Source organism: Lathyrus oleraceus, chromosome 5 (assembly GCF_024323335.1).
Source record: "Lathyrus oleraceus cultivar Zhongwan6 chromosome 5, CAAS_Psat_ZW6_1.0, whole genome shotgun sequence".
Classification (NCBI taxonomy): Eukaryota; Viridiplantae; Streptophyta; class Magnoliopsida; order Fabales; family Fabaceae; genus Lathyrus; species Lathyrus oleraceus.
In genome coordinates this window covers 611017290-611040065 of record NC_066583.1, presented here as the reverse complement: position 1 = coordinate 611040065, position 22776 = coordinate 611017290, and the positions used below count along the sequence as shown (strand labels likewise).

The following is a 22776-nucleotide window of genomic DNA, read 5'->3' as shown; positions in this document are numbered from 1 at the left end:
TGTGTCGAAAGACTTTGACACATTATGTGAGAAAGAAAGGATTATGCATGAGGTGGTGTCACCCTACACTCCACAACAAAATGGAAATGAAAAAAGGAAAAATAGAACCATCATGAATATGGTGAGAAGTCTATTGAAAGGAAAACATCTACCTAAAAAATTATGGGGAGAAGATGTGTCGACTGCAACATATATTGTGAACAGATGTCCGACGAAAAAGCTAGAAGCAATCACGCCAGAAGAATGTTGGTCTGGTGTCAAGCCTAACTTAAGTCATTTGAAAGTATTTGGATTTATAACACATAGACATGTGTCTGATTAATTGAGAAGAAAACTTGATGATAAGTCGAGTCAAATGATTCTAATAGGATATCATTTGATTGTTGGAAACAACTTGTTCGACCTAATGACCATGCAAATAATGATCAACAGAGACGTGATCATAGATGCGACATGGATGGAAGTCATGAATGGGGAACTAGAGTCCATCTAAGTCAACAACACTTGTTCACTTGTCAAATTGCCTTAAGGCAAGAAGGCAATCGATGTGAAGTGGATATACAAGGTAAAGTTAAATCCCAAAGGAGAAGTAAGTCGACACAAGACAAGACTTATGGCAAAAGAATTTCTTCATAAAGATGGAATCAAATTCAACGAAGTCTTTGAATCTGTTGCTAAAATCGAAAAAATCAGGTTGGTTGTTGATCTAACAAACATGAACAACTGAAATATGTGTCAGATGGGTGTGAAATATGCATTCCTGAATGACCGCTTAAATGAAGACGTTTATGTTACACAATCAGTTGAATTTGTGAAACAAGGACAAGAAAGAAAAGTATACAGTTGTTGTTCGAATGCGTTTTTAACAAACAATAACGAGTTTGAAAATCTTTGAAATTAACTCGAAAAATCTCGGAATCAATTTTGTGTGATTTTTTAATTTAATATCTTTCATTCTATATTATTGGTATTATAAATAATTAATGAATCAATACATAATAAATGAGTTTTTTATTTATTAATTTCTATTTAAATTTAATATATATTTTATTATATTGTATTTAATCTATGAGAAATTTTGAATATTGAACACTAATCCACACTCGTTATGCTAATAGTAAAGTCTACTTAGTTATATTTGGCTTTTGTGCAATCTTCGATATTGTTGTTGCCTAGATTTGTCTTTATATATATATATATATATATATATGAAAATTTGTGTTTTAGTTGAACTATAACGAATCCAAAAGCCACAAAGTCAAAGACAACCTTTGAAGAACTATTACTTTTAATGATTTTATTTGGTGCCCAAAAAGATGTTTAACTTAAGATAAGAAATGGAGAATAGAACATTTATTTATTAATTAAAGTACCCTGATAAGTATTTTACATTCTGAATAAGTTTTTAATTCTATTCCTTGGAAATTACAAGACCAGACTCTTACGACTAAACTCATATCTCATAGACAATTCCTTCGACTTCTCTTATAATAAATGTGATCAAAACAATTTTGAAATGCCTTATAATATATGAGATAAATTAGTATCGATATAGTTTTCATTCTTCATCATGTCCAAAGAGGCTCCCACAAATTTGGGCTAGTGTTGTCCTCAAAGAAGTTGAGATTGTTTTGATAATCACTACTATAAGTAGGACTTGAAATGAAATTGTCCATTGATTGTTGTGGAGTTTCTTTCATTTCCATGCAAATCATAGCCAATAGATTGGATTGTTGCAATTGCATGTTCATAAGTTCAACTTGTGACTTAGCTAATTGTGCTTGAAGCTCATTCACTTGATTTTGGAGGTGACAAATTGCGCCTGCACATCCATACACAGGATCTCTTATTCTTGCACTAGCCTCATAAACCATGCTGCTCACTGCATCAGCTCGTTGAGATTCCGGAAGTTCCTAAAAAAATGAAATAGAATCATTTGATCATTAATTATGAGTACTCAAATGTTTGTTTTAATCGGTCACGATATAAACTATGTGGTTTGACTCGTGTGATTATTAAATTTCGTTTAAAGACAAATTGTTCGATAGAATTTTAGTTTTGATTTATGATCAAAAATCTTGGATCAAATTTTACTTTTCTTTATTCACAATAACGTGTGAATAACTTATCACAAGAGTTAATTTTTGGCGAGAATATTTTAATTATTTTACTATATATTGAATTTTTGAAATAAAAATGTTGACAAATTAAATATGTGTAAATGTCAACTATATTGTCTTGGAAATTAAATAATTTTCTTATGAGAATTAATTAAGGAGGCCCACCATAAGGTATATGTTAAATTTAGGTTGTTGAAAATTCATGAATTTTAGGCTTTTTGTCGCCAAGAATGAGACTGCATGCATTCCTTCTGCTAGAAAAAAGGGGTTGATTCACCAACAAAAATAAGAAAACTTCTATTGAAGAAACTCAACAATTATGGGTAATATGTGGACGATAAACTGTATTATGTCAAAGATAATAATATACATACTTTTTGGCTGTGATAATCAAAACCTAGAACGATCCAAGTTCAATCGGTTAGATCGAGAATAAAAAATTTAATTGATTTATGTGAATTTAAAAGTCGACATATAAAAGAATTGGAATTTAAACTAAAACATCGATTGAAAACCAAAAAATCAGAGAATTAAACAACTTTTTACTAATAAAAACATTATAAAGGATTTCATTTTGAACCAAAATATTGGTTGATTTCATTTCCACGTTCACTTTCTAATCACTCTTATATACATTATTATAAAAAATAAATAGAAAAATTAAAGTAAAACTATTTTCGATTAATTTATTATTTTCTATTTTCTATTTATTTAATGAATCAAAATAAATTTTATATAATAATACAAAATATAATATGTTATTAATTTATTACTATTATTATTATTATTATTATTATTAATAATATTATTATTATTATTATTATTAAAATGAAAGTTTTGTAACCTAGCTTATAATCCATTAATTTTAACTATAAAAATTAAATAAATTATTAAGTTTAACTATTATGAAATTATTACTAAATTTTGTATGTCACTCTAAAAAATAAAAATATAGCTATTCTTGTATATTATTATTCTTATATAAATAAAAATATTTATTTATATATGATTAACTTAACCGGATCTAACTTCGATCTAATTGGACTTATAAGTACATGGATTTGATGATACCTGACTTAAGTTTGTACAAAAAATTTGTTAAATATATTTATAGTTGATAATTAACTATGTAGAAATATCAAATTGTATGTATTGTATGTAGATTGAAACCTCCGACATCTATTAATTCATTTTTAAATAAAATAAAATTTTGAGCATTAAATTAAAAACAAAAAACACACTATGTAATAAATAGAATTTTTTTTGGTGAAGTGTAATAAATAGATTATTTGTTAACCTAAATTATAGTATAATGTAGAGTGTTAGTATTATTTAATAAAGGGAATAAAACAAATATAATTGCAGATATAATTGCTCTGTACTATATAAATTAATTAGGTAGTCCATTCATTGGGGATTAGTCTTATCATCTATTTGTCCCCCATGAACATAATACCATAAGTAGAAATTTATAAAATGGTCAACAATTATCTACTAGACTATACAGTAATGGTGAAGTTATCATCCTTAATTTGTTATCAATTCTGAATTTTTGTCTCTTCAACATATTGACTCATAAAAGAAAAATCACATGTTACATACAAAGCATGATGCAGAACTTTAGATAATATTTTACTTTTTAAAATTTCTACATTTAGCTTATAAAAAAATTATGACTTCAAAATGAGCATATTGTCATAAAAATTTGAAATTATCAAAACATGTGAATGGTTAATTTATTTGACTAGAGTTTGACAAAATCATATGTACTATTGTAATTTTGATAAAAACAATGTTTTACAAACTTCTATATTAACATAAATTAATTCTTTATCAACTGAGTTTGTTATATTATTTTTATTTTTAAGACTGTATATATTATGATCTAAGTGTAACAAATCATACAAGCCATATATTCAACCATAACCAAAAATTTATAATTTTTTTTAAATATTATTTAAACATGTTAAATTTTGGATCATCCCATTTCATTCTATTTGGGCAAACTATTGAAAGTTACTTGTAAATAATAATAATAATAATAATAATAATAATAATAATAATAATAATAATAATAATAATAATAATAATAATAATGTAAATCAAGTAAGATTCTGTAGGTCTATATAGCTACATAGATAGTGTGGCCCATACCTGCAAGAACTTGATGATGTTGCTGGCACCAAACACACGATGAGCAGTGGTAAATTTGGCAGGTTCTGTGGGAGGAAAATAAGGTGCCAACACACATTTCTCAGCACATCTTCTTCTCAAAATCTTGCAAGCAGCACAAGGACTCATCACAGTTTGAGTTGCAAGAGGTGGAAGTGAAGAACTAGAAGAGTGAGAAAATTTAGAGGGAGAGGAAATTGGAATGTTTCTAATTGTGTCATTCTCCATGGCTTTCCTCAAAGTTGTGTTTTGTTGTTTTGTGTTTGGTTTTTAGCTACTTGTGCTTTGTGTTTTGAGGGATATGAAAGAGGGGTATGAGAAATTGAGAGTGAGTGTTGTGTGTGTGGGGTTTGGTTTAGATTGCTAAAAGGAGAGGGTTTAATTTATAGGGGAAAAAGGAGGAGATGTTAAGAGAGTTTGAGTGCACCGGCATCAACAACAAGTAACTAAAGATAGTGACTAATTGAGGACTTTTTTTATGAGTTGAAATTCAACTCGGTATTAAGACTTTAATAACTTTACAGATAATGTCATCAATGGTAAAAATAATTATTAAATAAAAGATTCATTATAATTATGTTATTAATATTATTATTGTGAAATATTTAAAGAAAAAATTCATTAAAATGATGCTATTAATATTTTATGGTGAAAGAATATTGTTACAGGCAAGACCGATACTAAAATGTCCAAAATTGTAGCTCGAGTTAAAAGACGCACATATATACATTCGTTTGGATAGAAGTAGACAATTTTGCCCCTTAGTACATGAATCATTCTCCAATTCATTTAGACGATTGTACCTTATGTGAATGATTTCAACTGTTTTTTTATATAAGGGTAAAACGTGTCATTTTTTATTTCTTTCATTGATTGGATCGTTAGAGTGCTAACCTTGCATGTTCACTCTGCTCCATCGCATTAGAAGTACTGCTCCTCTGCAGCAAGATAAACCTTCATCACCTCATCTTTCATTTTTAGTTCGCAATCGAACAGTGGTGCCGTCTATGGGAACGACTTCTGATTCCCACTAATTTTCACGAAAACCCATAGTTTCTCCACCAATATCCAGATCCTTGATCATGTTTCTCAAAGTTTCAATCTCCATCTTAGACAAATCTAATATCAAATTCATAGAGCATGATGACACCCAAAGTCACTAGACCTGTCGTTCAACGACAAGCTGGTGATGTTGCCGTGGAAGCTGTTAGAGCTCTACTTCTTCATCCCTTACTTCCAATGAAAGACAATCCAATTATAGTGGCATCTCCATCTTGCCTTAAACAACAAGATTCCGCTCCTCCAAGAATTGGTCAGGGAGCATTCCAAATTCTCCCGTTCTTTAGACCTACACAACAAATTTTCCATGGTGAACCATCACATGGACCTTCTTCACAACCTGTTATACTTGGACATGAAATTCTTTCTAGCCTTCCGTTGGTGCAATCGAAACTTGGAGTACATGGAGCCACCGACTTTCTCAACATCACAGCCTTATCCACAAACATAACTCATAATTTATGGTCGATAAAATACTCATGGTTGAAGAGAACTTTCAATATGCTCCACCATGGGACATTACTATATGAGATGCATCCTCTCAGATTAATTAGGCTATCACACCAAAGTCGGCTTCTGTTGGAACAACTATGCCACAAAGAGAAGTCATGAGGTCACAAACATGTAACTGACACCAATGATATAAAACTCCTATGCTCGACTATGAAGGAAAAAGTAATAGTCATACTCCTACTGAGTTACATCGTCCTCGTCATTAACCGTCACATCATTATTAAAGAAGGGAAAGGTATGGCACAAACGCTCCAGCTATAGGGCAAAAGAAGAACATGTTGTATGTCTGCATCCTTGACAACAAAATCCCAAGGTCTATGGAGAAACTTTAAAACCTACAAAGTTACAATGTAACCAGAGATCTAGGAAAACATGTTAAGCATGTGGATCAAAGGTTGGATTACTACTCTAAAAGGGTGGTCATGTTCAAGATCTTTGCACTAACCTTGACAGGAGCCATGCTTATGTGGCGCAAAACCTTCCCAAATGGCAGTAAAGATTCGTAGAAGGATCTGTGTGAGGTCTTTGTTTCCCAATTTACTGTCTGAAAGCGAAAACCCATAACCATGGTCATACTCAACGAGTTCACTAAAAAAAGTAAGAAAACCATGCACAAGTACATTGATCATTTCACAAAAGTAGCAATATCAGTGGGGCCATGCATGATAGACGAAAATGTTGGACGTTCTATAGTGGGATGAGGATGGATTGCATGTTCTAGGAACAGTCAAGGCTATATGGAGCCTGTAATCTAAGTGATTTACTGAACAAAGCACTGTAACACCCCAATTTTATTAATTGTTTTATTTTGAATTATTGGTGATTCATGATGATTTTCTGTGTTTTATTTAATTATTAGACGTTGGTGCGATTTAAAATAAATTATTTGAATATTTCTTGTTGGGGTGTGGTAGAAATAGTTGGGTGCAGTGACGCGATAGAGTAAGTTAGAAAATAATTATAATTTTATTTATTATTATTGATAAAATAAGAAATTGGAGAGAATGGAAGTATGGTCCAATTGTGAGATTTGATGAGAGTTTGTGGTAAGAAGAGGGAAGGTAGAGTTAAATTGGGCAAAAATAATAACTAAACAAAAGTAAGGAGATTATTATATTATTTCAAAATTTGGGAGAGAAGCTAGGTTTTTGGGAGATTTTATCAGTACGTGAGATTGAAGTAAAAGAGGAAAAGAGGGAGAGCAAAAGCTTGAGGTTGAAGAAGAAGATCAAGGGCTTTTGCTGGAGATCGAGTAAGGGTGGAAACTTGTTCCAGTAGACGTTGGTGCGATTTAAAATAAATTAAGGGTATGATAGAAGGGTAAAATGGAAGAACCCTTAACCTCTTTAGGGTTGGGTGTTTTGATTCATAATTTTGAATTGGGATTCTATGATGGTTGTTATATGATGATTATATGATGAATTCTGTGTGCCTTATATGCGTGTATTTTTTTTTCTGTTTTGATGATTGAACCTATATTCACAATTGTTGCAATTTCGAAGGTTTTTAGGCATAATCTTTAAAAAACTAATTAGATGATTTAATTGTGTTAAAACTATAAATTAACTTAAGATAATTAGAATATTGTGTAAGTTGTAATTTTCTGAGCGTTTGGGTTTTTACGGAATCGAAACCGGAGGTCCGGAAGGCCTCCAACGATGAAAACCGCAGAAAATTCTGCATTCTGTCCGTCACGACCGCGCTCAGCGCGGGTACCTCTGTTCGTGTTTTTCGATCGAAATCGTTTTGAACATAACTTTTGATCCATAAATCCAAATCGAGTGTCGTTTGAAGCGTTGAATATCTAAAATATAGGACTATAACTTTGTTTCAGGGAGAAATTTAATTTTGGTGATTATTTCATGGATGTTTTTGGGGTTGAAGAATATGAAAATCATTTTGGAAATTTTAGAAAAACAACAACCTTTTAGTAATGCCTTCGTGCACGATTTTGATCATAACTTTCAACTCGTGAATCATTTTGGGTTGGGGCTTAAAATATTAGAAATCTGACTCTCAGAGATATAACGTGATGATGATAAGTGATTTGTTTGAGTATTATTCATATGCCTACTGTGTTGGTGAAGTTTTTGTTCATACGTTCGGTTAATAAATTATTGACATATCCTGACGATTTTGGTAATAACTTTTATTTCGTAAGTCCAATTTTGATGCTGTTTGAAGTGTTAGAAAGCTAACACTCAGACTTAAAATATGGTAGTGATTGTTGATATGTTTGAATTATTAATATAACTACCATGTTAATAAATGTATTGGTTTATACATTTGATTGATGAATCGTTGCATTGTTGTAATATCGTGGTGTGATAATTATGTTGTTATGTCGATGATGTTAAGATGTTAATGAGTTTCTACTATTTGTTGATATTATTCAAGTGGTAACATGAATTAGTTATTTCATAATTAATGATGTGATGCATAAATGATCATATGTGTTTGGAGATCCTTTTGGTGAACCTTGTTAGGCTAATACATGTTATTTGAGAGTCATGCATCTTGGTGTACGAGCTTCGGTCCAATTTTGGTGAGCCTATATCCTATGGTGATGGATAGGGTGCAAGTAACTAATTCCTATAATGGGGGATTAATGAAGCGTTACCTATGGTGATGGTAGCGATTTTGGTGTGCTCCGGTTCCAAGAGGGAGTCAATCTTATGGTGGGGGATCATGAAGTGAGATGAACCCGAGTGTTCATATTTGGTACCACATGCATGTCGAGTAGGTGTTGAGTACATTGCATAAGTGTTGCATTTTTATTGGTTGTTGTTGATATGTTGTTGAATGAGATGTGGTTACATATGATGTTAATGATAATTGAGATGTGGTTTTGTATGATGTTGATGATAATTGAGATGTTGTCGTGTATGATGTTGATTATGATTTGGATGTGAGAATGTGATATATTGCTGTGCATGATCACGTAGATGTTATATCTTATTATTTATTCTATATTGTTTATTATTAAAATGAATTCTCACCCCTTATGTTTGAATGTTGCATATACATCGGCATCGTGCAGATACTCAAGAGTAGCATTGCTGAAGTAAGTGGAAGGTAGACCTTGGAGTGGATTCTAATAGTTTGTTGTTTTCTTTAGTAGGGTCTTGCTCTAACCACATAACATCGGGTTGGAAACGTTTGCTTTCACTTCTTATGTCATGTTTATATTGAAGTATTATAACAGATGTGGTTGTTGAGCTGATTTATTTAAACTCTTTATTTCTCATGGAATTTGAATTTGAGACTAAATGGTATGAATGCAATATGGTTTTTAATTTCTTTAATTATGTTTCCGCTACAATGATACCCTAAGTGAAGGTGAGCATGCGATGGCAAGTGTTTATGTGAAATTCTTAACCCGTGTTACGGACCAGGATATATTTGATGTGAGTGACACCCTTTGTGGTTAAAATTTTATTAAATTATGCCTTAAAATTGTATGTGGGATTTAGGGTGTTACAAAGTGGTATCAGAGCCTGGTTGGTCCGTCCGACCAGGTTGTTTAATTATGTTTGTTCCCTAGTATCCGACATGTGTGTGAGAACACTACCGATGCTTGTTTTATTTTCCATTTACAGGTTGGGAATGAAAGAAAATTGGGGAGAAGCGGTTGCTTATCTTAGATGTTCCAATTGTAGAGAGCTCAAACATCATGTTGCTATAAGCGATAGTACATTATTGGCTAGTTCATCTATTTTGAGAATGTTATGCTTTTCCTGAACCCGAACAAAGGTCGGATTCGAGGATGGTGCCAGTTGTGATATCCTAATTTTTAACCCTAAGATCCCACATCTCATTTGCATCTTTTGCATACAAGCAAGGTTATATCTTGTCCCTTCCCTTATTCATCTTTGGGTTTGCTTCTTCCAGGGATCACCAAGCACCTTTTTGTTTTAACTTTGTGTTTATTTGATTCATTGCTTATCTAATCACTAATCAAAATACAAAGAATATGTCTTGTTTCTCTTAAGTTTATTGTGCAACGTAGGGCTCCTCAAGTCAAAAGCATCTCAAAGTTTGGTGGCATACTTCTCAAGAAAATCAAAGGTTCATGTGTTTATTTCCATGCCTTCTTCAACAAGCAACTTCGAGATTTGAGCAATATAATCAAGATGCAATCAATGACACCTTATTTTGAGTTCATATGATCACCCATGTGATTTGGGATGCAAAGAAAGTCCAAGTGCACAAGCTTGTTCCAAAGGGTTTGACCTAAAAGTCAACATTTTGAAGTCAAAGTCCCAAGGATTACAACTCTTTTAATTCTCAATATTTTTTAGTGCCCTTTTTTGCATATGACTCTTCTCGACATCCTCTACGAATCCTATTTATATGACAAGATCCAATTATGCTTGGAGGATCATCAAAAGTTTGGAGACATTATAGGTCATTTGTGGACTTAGTGAAATTTGACCTATTTTCAAGTGACGTTTTGCCAACTTTCAAAGATCATAACTTCTTCAATTTTCAACATATGGAGTTGATTCTTCTTGCACAATGTCGTTTGTGATTCCACATACAAGTTTTTATCAAGAACCAAGGTCAAATTATGCTTGGAAGGCCATGTAATTCATTGGGACATTATAGGTCATTTTCAGCCACAGAACATCAGATTTTTCTAAGTTATGGAACCAGTATTTTATGCCAACTTCAACACACCATAACTTTGTGCTCAAGCATCCAAATGAAACCTTTCTTGGCTCATTGTGATCTTATCCATGATGTTAACACATTGCAAAAATAATGGGATCAAAAAGCCTCTTGAGTAGGATGCCCCATTGAGTTGAACATGGTGACTTGAAACTGAAGAAATCACCATTGCCCGAAATTTGATCATGACTAAACTCAATTCCAAGCCAAATTAGCAAGTGTTTTGGTCCTTAACATGTTTAATCAAACCTCCAAGAGTTAATTGACACTTAAAATACATCATTTGGCTGAGTTTTGATGAGTTTCAAGTCACACTTTTCACACACTTGGATCAAATTTGTTTTGCAGGAATTCAACATCATCCCACATGTATTTGGATCCAATTACATTGCCTATAAATAGAGGAAGCTTTTGCCTTCATTTGTGTTGGTTCTACGTGTTGGCATCAATTTTGGTAAAACCTAGAGTTATCACAAGTTGTCACGAGTGTTGTCTTGACATGTGATATCAGTTTCCTGCAGGATGTTTAAATATGGTTATGCAGGATTTAGCTGAGATGTCAGACCCGATGTTAAGACATGTGCATACAGAACATTCAGTCTGAATGTTATGTATCTTGTGATTGTGCTTTTCATGCAAATCTATGTGTGATTGATGTGGAGATTGAACGCGCCATTCAAGCAGTAATTAAAACCAGATTGATTTATTTTCCAATAAGATATGATCAATTGTCATGAATAAGAAGATACGAAAGGTAAATAGATTTAGGGTTTTATGATGTCCAAGCCCATGCAAATGCTTCTATAAAAAGGCCATGTAAAACCTGATTTTAACACATATGAAAACGAACGAAATAGTGAGAGAGAATAAGGGTTTTTATTCTTGTGTGACTTGTGTATTGTGAGCCATTCATTCATCCTATTGATGATTGAATTGGACTGACTTTTGTGTTGTAATTTGTCCACTCTAAGCTTTGAAGCATGAGTGTGTGTTTACTTGGTTGAAGCTTTTAAGCAAGATCAAGTATGTGTTCTTGAAGAGTGTCTTCTTTCTTTGTAATATTTGTTTTTATATCACTGTTGTGATTGAGGGGGAGTGAGTAGGGTCTCTTATCTAAGAGTTCTTAGATAGAAGTCACACGGGTATAGATTAGGTGAAAAGACTGTAACTTGAAGTTGTTTACTAAGAGTCTTTGAACTAATTCTGTTTAGTGGATTTCCTTCCTGGCTTGTGTAAGACCCCAATTTTGTCCCTAAGATCCCTCATGGCATCATAACATTATATTTGCATTGCCTCAAGGATCCTTAGCATCTTGGTTCCCCTTGCCTTTGGGTGGGACTCCTTGTGAGTGGTTTGAGATCACCAAGCATGCTTGAATTGTATATCATTGCTTTTCTTATTTTATTTACTAACCAAAAGCACAAAAATATGTCACTAACATCTTTTGTTTGTAGCTTGAGCCATCACAAGGTCAAGAGCTTCAAAGAGATCACTTATGCAATGGTAAGGTCAAGAGGAGATGATAGCAAGCATGCTAATGGTTCCAAAATCTCTCATCCATCAAATATGCCTCCCTAGCATCTCAATTCATCATTTTGGTCTTAGCAAGTCAAAGGGTTTGAGGTCTTGTTCTTCAAGGAAACCCTAATTCATCTGTGCACCACAATGCCTTGCTCTTGAAGCAACCTCAGCCCATGATCAAATACAATAAAGGGAATTTATTTAATTAATCATTTCATACATATTTGAACTTATTTGAGTGTCCTCAATCATCAATTAATCAAGATATGAGGCATGGACTTGAGAAGTTGATCAGTCAATTCATCTGACTATTTTGAAATGCATTGAGATCTAACTTTTTATGTGTTGGTCAAATGAAGATTTTTCCAAAATAAAAAATGTTCTTAAGGCGAATATGAACAACTTTCATGTTCATCAAAAATTTATTTGAAGCTTGGAAGGCCATCTCCCATTCCAATACATTATAGGTCATTTTGACTGAAACCCTAATTGTGGGTCAACTTCCCAAGGACATAACTCATTCATTTTTTATGATTTTGTGGTGGGATCAAATTCATTGGAAAGATTAAGATGTCTAATTCAAATGTTATGCTGAACAAAATTTCAAAATATCAAAGGAAATACATGTGATAATGCAAGACATTATAGGCCCTTTTGGGTCAAATGCATTGAAAGGCAAAAAAAGTCCAACTTCAAGTGCCCATAACTCTTTCATCAAAAATCCAAATGATGCAAAATTTAAGTCCATTTTGATTGTCTTGGAAATATATACAACTTTGATATTGGGGGTTTTTCCATTTGAGACTTGCATCATCAAAACAGAGGGGCTTGAAAATTGGCCAAATTTAGAAACCTTGCATTGACATGTTTTGCACATCACACTTTAAACTCAAATTTCATAAATTTCCACACTCCAAATGGATTTTTTCCCAACATAACATTTGTTCCTTATACAAAAACCTTTCCAACCATTACCCACATGCTTATGTTTGGATATTCTAAATAGTATTTTCGAAGAGATGAAGGTTTAGGTTCAATTGTGGAATTCATGTTGAAATCTTGATGCACAAGCAAATTCAAAGCAAGTTACACGTCCAAACCTTTGGCATCTGAGTTCAGCTTGCAAATGGCATTGTTTTTGGGCCTTGTGCATGATCATGCAAGCCCATGCAAGGATTATCCAATCTCATGCACACGACTTTGTTCATCAATTCCTTGCCACTCTCTCTATAAATAGAGACCCTATGCCATTCAAAAAGGGACCCTGGTTCAACCTGAAATGCTGGAGAATTCTCTCCATAGCCATTACCAAATAAGCTAGTTCATTTTTCTCAAAATTTTTCAGATCCAAAATTCAACTACATCTGGTTGAATCCTTGGATCTAGAGCTTCTAAACCTTCATCATTCATCTCACTGATCTTCTGTTTTGGTAAAGAAAGCAAGGAATCGAGCTCAAGTTTCCAGAAGTCAAGCTTACTCTTCAACTGGTATTTTCTTCGAATCTCATCATCCATTGACCTATTTGCTTGGATCTTGTGTTGGTTGAAGTCCTCTCAATATAGGCATCATGATTATGCATTCAATTTTTGAAATCCATTGAGTTCATGATGAACACCACAGAACTTCCATCTCTGATTTCTCTCAATATAGAGATCTAGAGAGGATTTGAGTGGCACAGGGATGATGTACATCATCCCAGCTTTCTAAAGATGTATAGATTGTGCATTTTCATTAAGGTTTGGATGTCTGCAATGGTGGCCGGAAAATGCAAGCTCACCGGAGAAGAAGGTGGCTCCGGTGGCTGCTTCACTGCCAGATCCAATATGGACCGTGTGATGGCGTTTCCAGATTTAATCCCATGCGTCCAATGTTATGACTCATTTAATGGCATGGTGTGCACGCATTGACTTTGGCCTATGGTGGGAGCACGCCTCTGGAGCGTGTGATCTGCCAGCTCAATTAATGAGCTCAGATCTAACGCTCCTCGTTTTTTCTAATTTCTTATTTTCTGATTTAATTTCTTTAATTCCAATTATTTTCAAAAATCAATATCTCTTTCATTTTTTATCCAAAAATTATGGGACCAATTGCATTAGTCTCCAAATAAATTCTAGTTTCTATTTATGATTTTTAATATTTTTTATTTTGTCATTTGATATTTTTCATGAATTTTCTCTTTTTTGGTTATTTTTAATTCATTTTAAATAGTTTTTGATATTCAAAAAATACAAAAATATTTTCCTAACCTATTTGAATGATGATGGATCTATGAAAATATTCTCATCAATTTTTAAATTGATTTGAGATTTATTTAAGATTTTAGTTCAATTAGGTTATTTTTATTCACTTTTAATTGATTAAAAATAGTTTCTGACTTTTAAAAATGCTGATTTTTTGTCAAACTTAGTTTGACCTTGTTGAACTTTGGATAAATTACTTGGATCTTTCAAGGTTGATTTGAAGTGATTTTGAAGTTTGACCTTTCTTTTATTTTTAATTCAAGTTTAACTTTAAATATTAAAAATGCCAAAAAATATTTTATTCATTTCTTGACTTCCAATCTTCATCCCACTTCTGTTTTGGAGTATTTGACCATGATCCTCAATATCATTGGTCAACATATGTTGATTGATACATTCTATTTCATTTAATGCACTTTATTCTTTCCTTTTCCATTTTCCATTATTCATCTCCTTCTTCTTCTTTTTTTTTCTTTTTGATCAATGAGTTGAAGGTTGATAAGTTAGCATTGATTAGGGAGACTTAATCTTCCTTGATTCAAATCTAATTCATCTTGATCAATTGATCAAGTGAATGGCTTTGCATTAAGGATAGGTTGTTTCCTAAATCATGCAAAAGACTTAAATCAATACAAGATCAATTCTCATTTCCTTTTTGGCATGGCAAGTTGTTGAGACTTGGTTCACTAATCAAGACTCCTAACTTGTGTTTGTTGCCTACATTATTATTGACCGGCCTCAGATAGTTGTGACTTCTACATAAGTCCAATTACGATTGCTTAACATAGCGCTAAATTTGCCTTATGGCACACTAACTACTAACACTAACTATTAACAATTAACATTTACTTTTTGCTCTTTATTTTTATGCAATTTACTATTCTTGCACATATTGTCCATTTGCTTTTCTCTTTGCTCACTTGAGCACATGTTTATGTTAATGCCATTTGCCTTTTGCTCACTTGAGCACATAATTGTGTATATATTATTATGCTTGCGTTTTGTTTTGATTGTTGTGAACCAAATGCAAAGAAATGGACTTAGTTTCTAGGACTTTCCCTATGCAAAGAGTGGAGAATTGGACTTAGGTTCTAGGACCTTCCTTATGCAAAATTGGAGTAAATGGACCTTAATGAAGAAGATGAATTAGAAGGACCAAATCTCTAAACTCACTCTTGTCCATTCTTGATTTACTTCATGGAACTTTTGATGTGTGTGTTTTTGTGCTAGGGAATTCTATTTGAGCTTAATTGGAGGACCATTGCCATGATCATTCAAAGTGAAAGATACAAGACGCATTGAGGATCTCTTATAAGACTTATTTGATTGCTTATGCTTTGTGATTGCTTATTCCAAAGGATGGGAGCTACTTGGATCATCAATATGATCTCAAGAGAGGAACTCCTTGTGTGGTTTTATTCTCTTTCCCCTCACCTCTTGTATGCTTAGGACTTAGCCTTTCTTCTTCTTCTCTCCACTCTAACCCAAGCCAAAATTCTTTGTGCAAACATTTAACCATTGTTTTTAAACATTAGAAACCTAAGCCTTATGCTTTTGATTTTCAAACTTTCTTTTCATAACACTTATTTTGAATTGAACTTTTAAGTAAACTTTGATCATTTTGTACATACTTCTAATTGGTAAATATAACCCATTCAAATTTCTTTTTGTGGTTCCAATGGCCACTTCCTTAATCAAATTTTTTCATAACCTTTAGCTATTAGGTTTGAGTTATCCTTGTGGTAGATGTAATACTCACCTATATCCTTAGTGATGGACAATAAGTCTTCCATGCTTATTATAGGGTTAACCCCTCACTAGCATGTTGAAGTTATCCTCACATGGTGGATTTGTGGTTTGGTTGAGTTTTCTCCCTTTGATAACAAAAGACCTTAAGGCTTTTGGACCAATCAATTCACCAACTCATTTTGAGATTTTTACCCCGAACTACGAGGTTTTGATCCTAATCTTTTTTAAGATGGTACGTAGGCAATGGGTTTATTCATCCAAACACAAAAATGTAAATAATTTGTACATTCTCTTCTCATCTCTTCAATCATGTTTGCACAAACAAAATTTTCCACAAAACGACAACCTTGCAACAAGTATGAAAAGGGCTCCCTAGGAGTACCTAGGATGTATTGGGTGCCTAACACCTTCCCATTACATAACCAACCCCCTTACCCAGATCTCTGTTTCTTTTACTAGTTTTTGTTAAAACTTTTAGGTTTTTGTTCGCTTTCTAACCATTCCTTTGGATAAATAGAAGTGCGGTGGTGACTCGACTTGTATGATTTACCTTGGATTTAATCAATATCTATAATGGTAACGAATACCCCGCTACAGAAAAGTGGCGACTCTGCTGGGGACATTTTGCCTAGTGGGTTTTGCCAACTTTTCATGCTTGTTGTTTTGTATTGTCTTGTGACATATTTTTGTGCAATTTAGGATTACTGTATTGTATGTAATGATTGATTTGCTTGATATTAATTCCTTGCATGCTTGGTGATCTTTGTGAGATGAGTTCTATACCCGGACTCGAGTGCACTTAGGATAGGAGAATGGCGTAGTCTTGTTGACTTGTGTGGAGTTATTCCTTAGCAAGTTGACTTGCAAGTCCATTCACTTGGTGGAGGTCATGTTGGGATCATTAATGTCACACAAGTAAGTTGTGGTTAGACATTATTCTTTCCAATATAGACCTTAGAAGCCAAGGACCTTAGTTTACCAAGCCCATCTTGGCCTATTATTAGGATGTAGTGCGAAAGTCGTTCAAGTGTAAGATTTGATACGATTGTTACGCGATACTACACTCATAAGAGTCTCTCTTGAGAATATTTTTGGAATACGAGTAGTCGTTTCTCCGATAATATCCGAAATATGGGATGATGACTATGGGAACCTCTTGTAGAACATGTTTGGCAGGTTTAAACCCTAGTACATTCCCTTTGGGTGGTTCTTAACCGAGACTCCATGCTCGTGACTCGCAACAAACCCTTGATTCATGGTTGATCCGTTCATGTATCCTTAATATCAATGGAACTTGGGTGTTGATAAGGTGTAAACCATAATCCACCAAAATGGATGATTGATATTAAGGATGATATGATCCATCCCATGACCTTTGTTTGGTGTGCTTTGCTTGATCCTTGAGTGTGATTGTTGCATTCATGCATTCATGCACTCATTTGCATCCATACCATCAATAATGAAGAAAATTTTCAAGGAACTTAAGGGGTTTATTTGCAAAATTTTCAGACATGGAAAGACAAAGAAGGATTACAAAGAAGTACAGTTTCAGACAACCAGATTTGAAAGAGTTAAGGAACCTGACATCCTATGTATTAGATCCTTTGGGTTTCAAAGCTCGTTTTGGGATGCTTCTTCCTCTTTTGACTACTCAGGTGGATGAAGGATTGATGAGTGTACTGGTGCAGTTTTATGATCCTTTGCACCGTTGTTTCACGTTTCCGGACTTCCAGCCTTTACCTACACTTGAGGAGTATGCTTATCTTGTGGGTATACCTATCCTGGATCAGTTGCCGTTCAATGGCTTGGAGAGTATCCCTACCTCTCAAGAGATAGCTGATATGTTGCACATAGATGAATCTCTGATTGGTGCTCATATGACTACTAAAGGTGGAATTCAAGGTCTCCCTTCTGAGTTCCTCATTGCTCAAGCTACTGTGTATGGGAAGGCCATGAGTGATGACGCCTTTGAAGCCATATTTGTACTTCTCATTTATGGATTGGTATTGTTCCCCAACATCGACAAGTTTGTGGATTTGAACGCTATTAGGATCTTCTCTACTCTTAATCCCGTTCCGACTCTGTTGGGTGATACCTATTTCTCTTTGCATATGAGGAATGCAAAGGGTGGTGGTGCCGTTGTGTGCTGTTTGCCTCTGTTGTATAAGTGGTTTATTTCTCACTTACCGCAGACGATCGCCTTCAAGGAGAACAAGGGATGTCTACGGTGGTCCACGAGACTTATGTCTCTCACTAATGATGATATCTCTTGGTATAACCGTGTGTATGATGGTGTGCAGATTATTGACTCTTGTGGTGAATTTTCCAATGTACCTCTTCTTGGTACATGTGGTGGGATTAACTACAACCCCGTTTTGGCACGTCGTCAGCTTGGGTTCCCCCTAAACGATAAACCCAATAACATTCTGTTAGAGGGAGTGTTCTTTCAAGAGGGTAAAGATCCCCAAGGCTTGAAGGGCAGAATGGTCCGCGCTTGGCGCAAGATTCATAGGAAAGGAAGGAAGGAGTTGGGTCCTAAGAATTGTGTTGCTATGGAGCCTTACACTGCTTGGGTTAGGAAGAGAGCGTCTGAGTATCTCATGCCTTATGAGTATCCGAGACCTACCCCTTTGGTTATGGCTGGGCCTTCAACCCTCCCTAACCAGGGAGTAGAGGAGTTGAGAGACGAGGACCGTTCATGTGCTTGGATCCGTGAATGAGAAGAGTTGCTTCAGCAGATTAAGGAGAAGGATGCTTTGGTAGAGTTTCTTGAGCATCAGGTTATTGATGATCCTGATAATGCATGGACTTCTCTACTTCCTCAGTCTTCCAAGTTTTGGAAAAGGAAGTACGATCGACTCGCCAAGGAGAAGGCGGATATGGAGGCAGGCTACGAGAGAGAGGTGAAGAGGCTTCGTGCATCCTATCTTCCTGTGTCCCGATCTTTAGATGATTGTTTCTAGGGATCCATAGGATGATTATTTTCCTTTTCTCTTGTATATGATTGACAATGCTGTACTTCTTTTCCCCGATATTATTTGATGAGATATTTCCATATGTGATAAATGTTTAATATTTCCAAAATTTGCAAATAGAACCCTAAAGTTCCTCTGAAATAAAAAACAAATCATATGCACAAGCATTGCATGCATCATACGCACAAGCAGGTTCTGTTCCCAACTTCTTGTCCTGTGGTCTAACTCTGTGTTCTTCATTTATTTTGAAGACAAGCTGACTCACCGGTACTACACCAGAGCCAACATTTCAAAACTGATGGATCATCTGGAACAAGAGAACCGCGAGCTGAAAGAGGAAGTGGCCAGATTAAGTGCTTTGATGGAATCATTCTTGGCTGCCCAGAGCCAGTCTTCTCCGACACCTTCAACTCCTCCCCAGAGGATAGTCATCTCTGAGATTGTATCCTCAACCGTGCCTGCAGCCAGTGCACACTTTGCTCCAGCAGCCATGCCAGCCGGGTTCCCGTGGGGGATGCCTCCCAACTTCATGCCTGAGGGTCCTGCTCCCACCTTTGCTTCTATGCCGACATCTAGCCCGGTCCTTGCTGTTCCTCCTCCTGTCGTGCATACTTTGCCCAGGGTAGACGACACCATCTATCATTCTGAGCCATCTGAAGGCCCAGATGTCTATGAGAAGATGGACGCTATGAATGATCAATTTCTTGAGCTTCGCAAGGAATTGAAAACTCTCAGAGGGAAGGATCTTTTCGGCAAGTCTGCTGCCGAACTTTGCTTGGTTCCCAATGTGAAGATCCCGGTGAAATTCAAGGTCCCTGACTTTGAAAAATACAAGGGAAATACTTGTCCTCTCAACCACCTGGTCATGTATGCCAGGAAGATGTCGACTCAGACCGACAATGACCAATTGCTCATCCACTACTTTCAGGACAGTTTGTCCGGTGCCGCTCTGTGTTGGTACATGGGTTTAGACATTGCGAACATCCGATCCTTCAACGATTTTGGCGAGGCCTTCGTCAAGCAGTACAAGTACAATGTGGATATGGCTCCCGATAGGGATCAGTTGAGGGCCATGTCCCAGAAGGACAAAGAAACATTCAAAGAGTACGCCCAGAGGTGGCAGAAAGATCGTGCCTCCGCTAGAAGAAAAAGAGATGACTAAGATCTTTCTGAAGACCTTGAGTTCTTTTTATTATGAGCGGATGATTGCTAGCGCTCCTTCTGACTTCACCGAGATGGTGAATATGGGGATGCGTCTAGAAGAAGGGGTCAGAGAAGGGCGTCTGACCAGAGAAGAAGGCTCTTCTGCCAAACGTTATGGGGCGTTTGCGAAGAAGAAAGATGGAGAGGCACATGTTGTGACCTCCCATGTGAAACCAAGAAGACCCTCTGTGAGGAGGAAGACCGTGCGTCCCGCCGGTAACTAGCACCATGTGGCTCATATAGCACCTGTCTTCAAAGACCATCAACAGTATCAACATCACAACAACAATCAGCAACATCCTCAGCAATATCAACAACAACATCACCGACCGCAACAGCAGGCCTACCAGCCTCGAAATAGTAATCAAACCAGCACGAGTTACGAGAGGAAAAGGGTCACCTTCGATCCTATTCCGATGACGTATGCAGAATTATATCCCTCTTTGATAGAGAGGAAGTTGATTACTCCGAGAGACCCGCCGGCTATACCTGCTAATAGGGGTGTTCAAATCCAATCCAATCCAAAAAAAATCGAAAATCGAAAACAAAAAAAAAAGAATTTTTTTGGATATGTTTGGACCACCTTGTAGAATAACCGACCGGTTCGGTTCGGTTTTCGGTTGGCTGCATGAAAACCGAACCAATCCAAACCGAACCGATATTTATTCATATAGTATTCTCATTAACTCTAATTAATTAAATACAATGCACCGTTACAAATTAAATACAATGCACCTTTACAGCACATCATGCATTAATTAATAATATTATTTAAATATTACAATTTAAATATTGCAATTCTATTGAAGTTATATTAAATTTATTGTTGCTCTTTTGTTCAAATCCAATTGTTGACGGAAAATTAAATTGAATTGTTTTCCTGTCATGCAAATTGATTGTTCAAAAAATTCACCAAGGCATGTAAAAAATATTAAATTGTTGCAGGAAAATTCAATTTAATATTTGAAGTGTCATATTGGAAAATTCACCATCCACGGATTCCACGGGCATGTAACAATTAAATTGGTTTCTTTTATATATATATATATATATATAATGTCATATAGAAAATGTTTTTGTTAGAATTTAAAAAAAAGTTAAAATTAAAATTATTTTAGATTTAGAAGTAGTGTTTGTTTAAAAACCGAATAAAACCGAACTGAAGTAAACCGTATAAATTGGATCAGATCGGATTGGATTTTTTTTATTGTCATCCAATAATCGAACCAAACCGTATGCTCTTTGTATCTTTGGATCGGATGATTTTTTGTCTCAAAACCGATCCAAACCAAACCGCGAACACCCCTACCTGCTAACCCCCAGTGGTGGTATAGGCCCGAATTGCATTGTGTTTATCATTCTGGCGCTCCCGGCCACGACGTGGAGAATTGTTACCCTTTGAAGACCAAGGTTCAAGACCTTGTGAGGTGTGACATTCTGTGTTTCGAGGATGTAGGTCCTAACATGAAGAAGAACCCATTGCCCGAGCATGGGAAATCTGTCAACATGGTCCAGGGCTGCCCTGGCAAATACAAAGTCAAGTATGTCAGTCATATTCGACAATCTCTGGTCGAGATGCATCGTTTGCTATGTGAGTATAGTCATTATGAGCATGACCACGATAGATGCCAAGTCTGTTCTGTTAACCAAAGAGGTTGTCGCCAGGTGCGCAAAGATGTTCAGGAAATGCTGGATGAAGGAGTTATTGAGATCCTTCAAAGCAGAAATATTGACGAAGATGAGCCCGAAGTCAATGTGATTTCTCCAGTGTTTCGAATCCCCGAGCCTGTTATCATCAAGTATGATAGTAGCAAGCAGAAGGCGTCTCCTGCACCGGTCATTAAGCCTGCCGGTCCTGTACCGTACTCATCCAAAAAAGCAATTCCCTATCGCTATAATGCTGTCGTGGTAGAAGATGGGAAAGAAGTGTCCTTACCATCCTCCTCTGTTGTTAACATTGCGGATGTAAGTGGTTTGACCCGTAGCGGTCGTGTGTTTTCAGCACCTCCCAAGCCCCAGGCTAATGCTGATTTTGTTGAACGCCCGATTGGGAATGCTGTGAGCACTCCGAATCCGGCACCTGTTGTTAAGCCCTCCTCTACATTGATAACTCCTGCTTCTGTTGGCCCGAGTGGCAATGTGAAAGAAGACTGTGATGAGATGTTGAAGCTCATCAAGAGGAGCGAATACAATGTTGTAGACCAGCTTCTACAAACGCCATCCAAAATATCGGTGTTATCCTTGCTTTTGAATTCAGAACGACACCGAGAGGCTCTGCAGAAAGTTTTGGATGTGGCATATGTGGATCACGATGTCACGATAGAACAATTCGATATCATTGTTGCAAACATTACCGCTTGTAACAACCTGAGTTTCTGTGACTCTGATCTCCCTGAGGAGGGAAGGGACCACAACTTGGAATTACACATATCTATGGGTTGCAAAGACGACGCCATGTCCAATGTACTGGTGGACACTGGGTCATCACTAAATGTATTTCCAAAATCCACTCTTTCGAAACTGTCATATCAAGGGCCTCCCATGAGGCAGAG

At 35.6% G+C, this 22776-nt stretch overlaps 1 protein-coding gene across 1 annotated transcript; it reads right to left on the bottom strand.

Annotated features, from left to right (window-relative positions):
* Nucleotides 1-1338: 1338 nt before the first annotated feature.
* Nucleotides 1339-4728, bottom strand: LOC127087013 (LOB domain-containing protein 1). The gene is made up of 2 exons (XM_051027850.1): nucleotides 4275-4728; nucleotides 1339-1913 (listed from the first exon to the last, which is right to left on the bottom strand). The coding sequence occupies exons 1-2, from the start codon at nucleotides 4518-4520 to the stop codon at nucleotides 1569-1571; spliced, it is 591 nt and encodes a 196-aa protein (XP_050883807.1). The 5' UTR covers nucleotides 4521-4728; the 3' UTR covers nucleotides 1339-1568.
* Between the last annotated feature and the right edge of the window lie 18048 nt (nucleotides 4729-22776).

Excerpts from the sequence above, each read along its gene's own strand:
- LOC127087013 (XM_051027850.1), bottom strand. The coding sequence starts at position 4,520 with ATGGAGAATGACACAATTAGAAACATTCCAATTTCCTCTCCCTCTAAA. Across the intron at positions 1,914-4,274 it reads ACATCATCAAGTTCTTGCAG|GAACTTCCGGAATCTCAACG; the intron begins GTATGGGCCACA and ends TCATTTTTTTAG.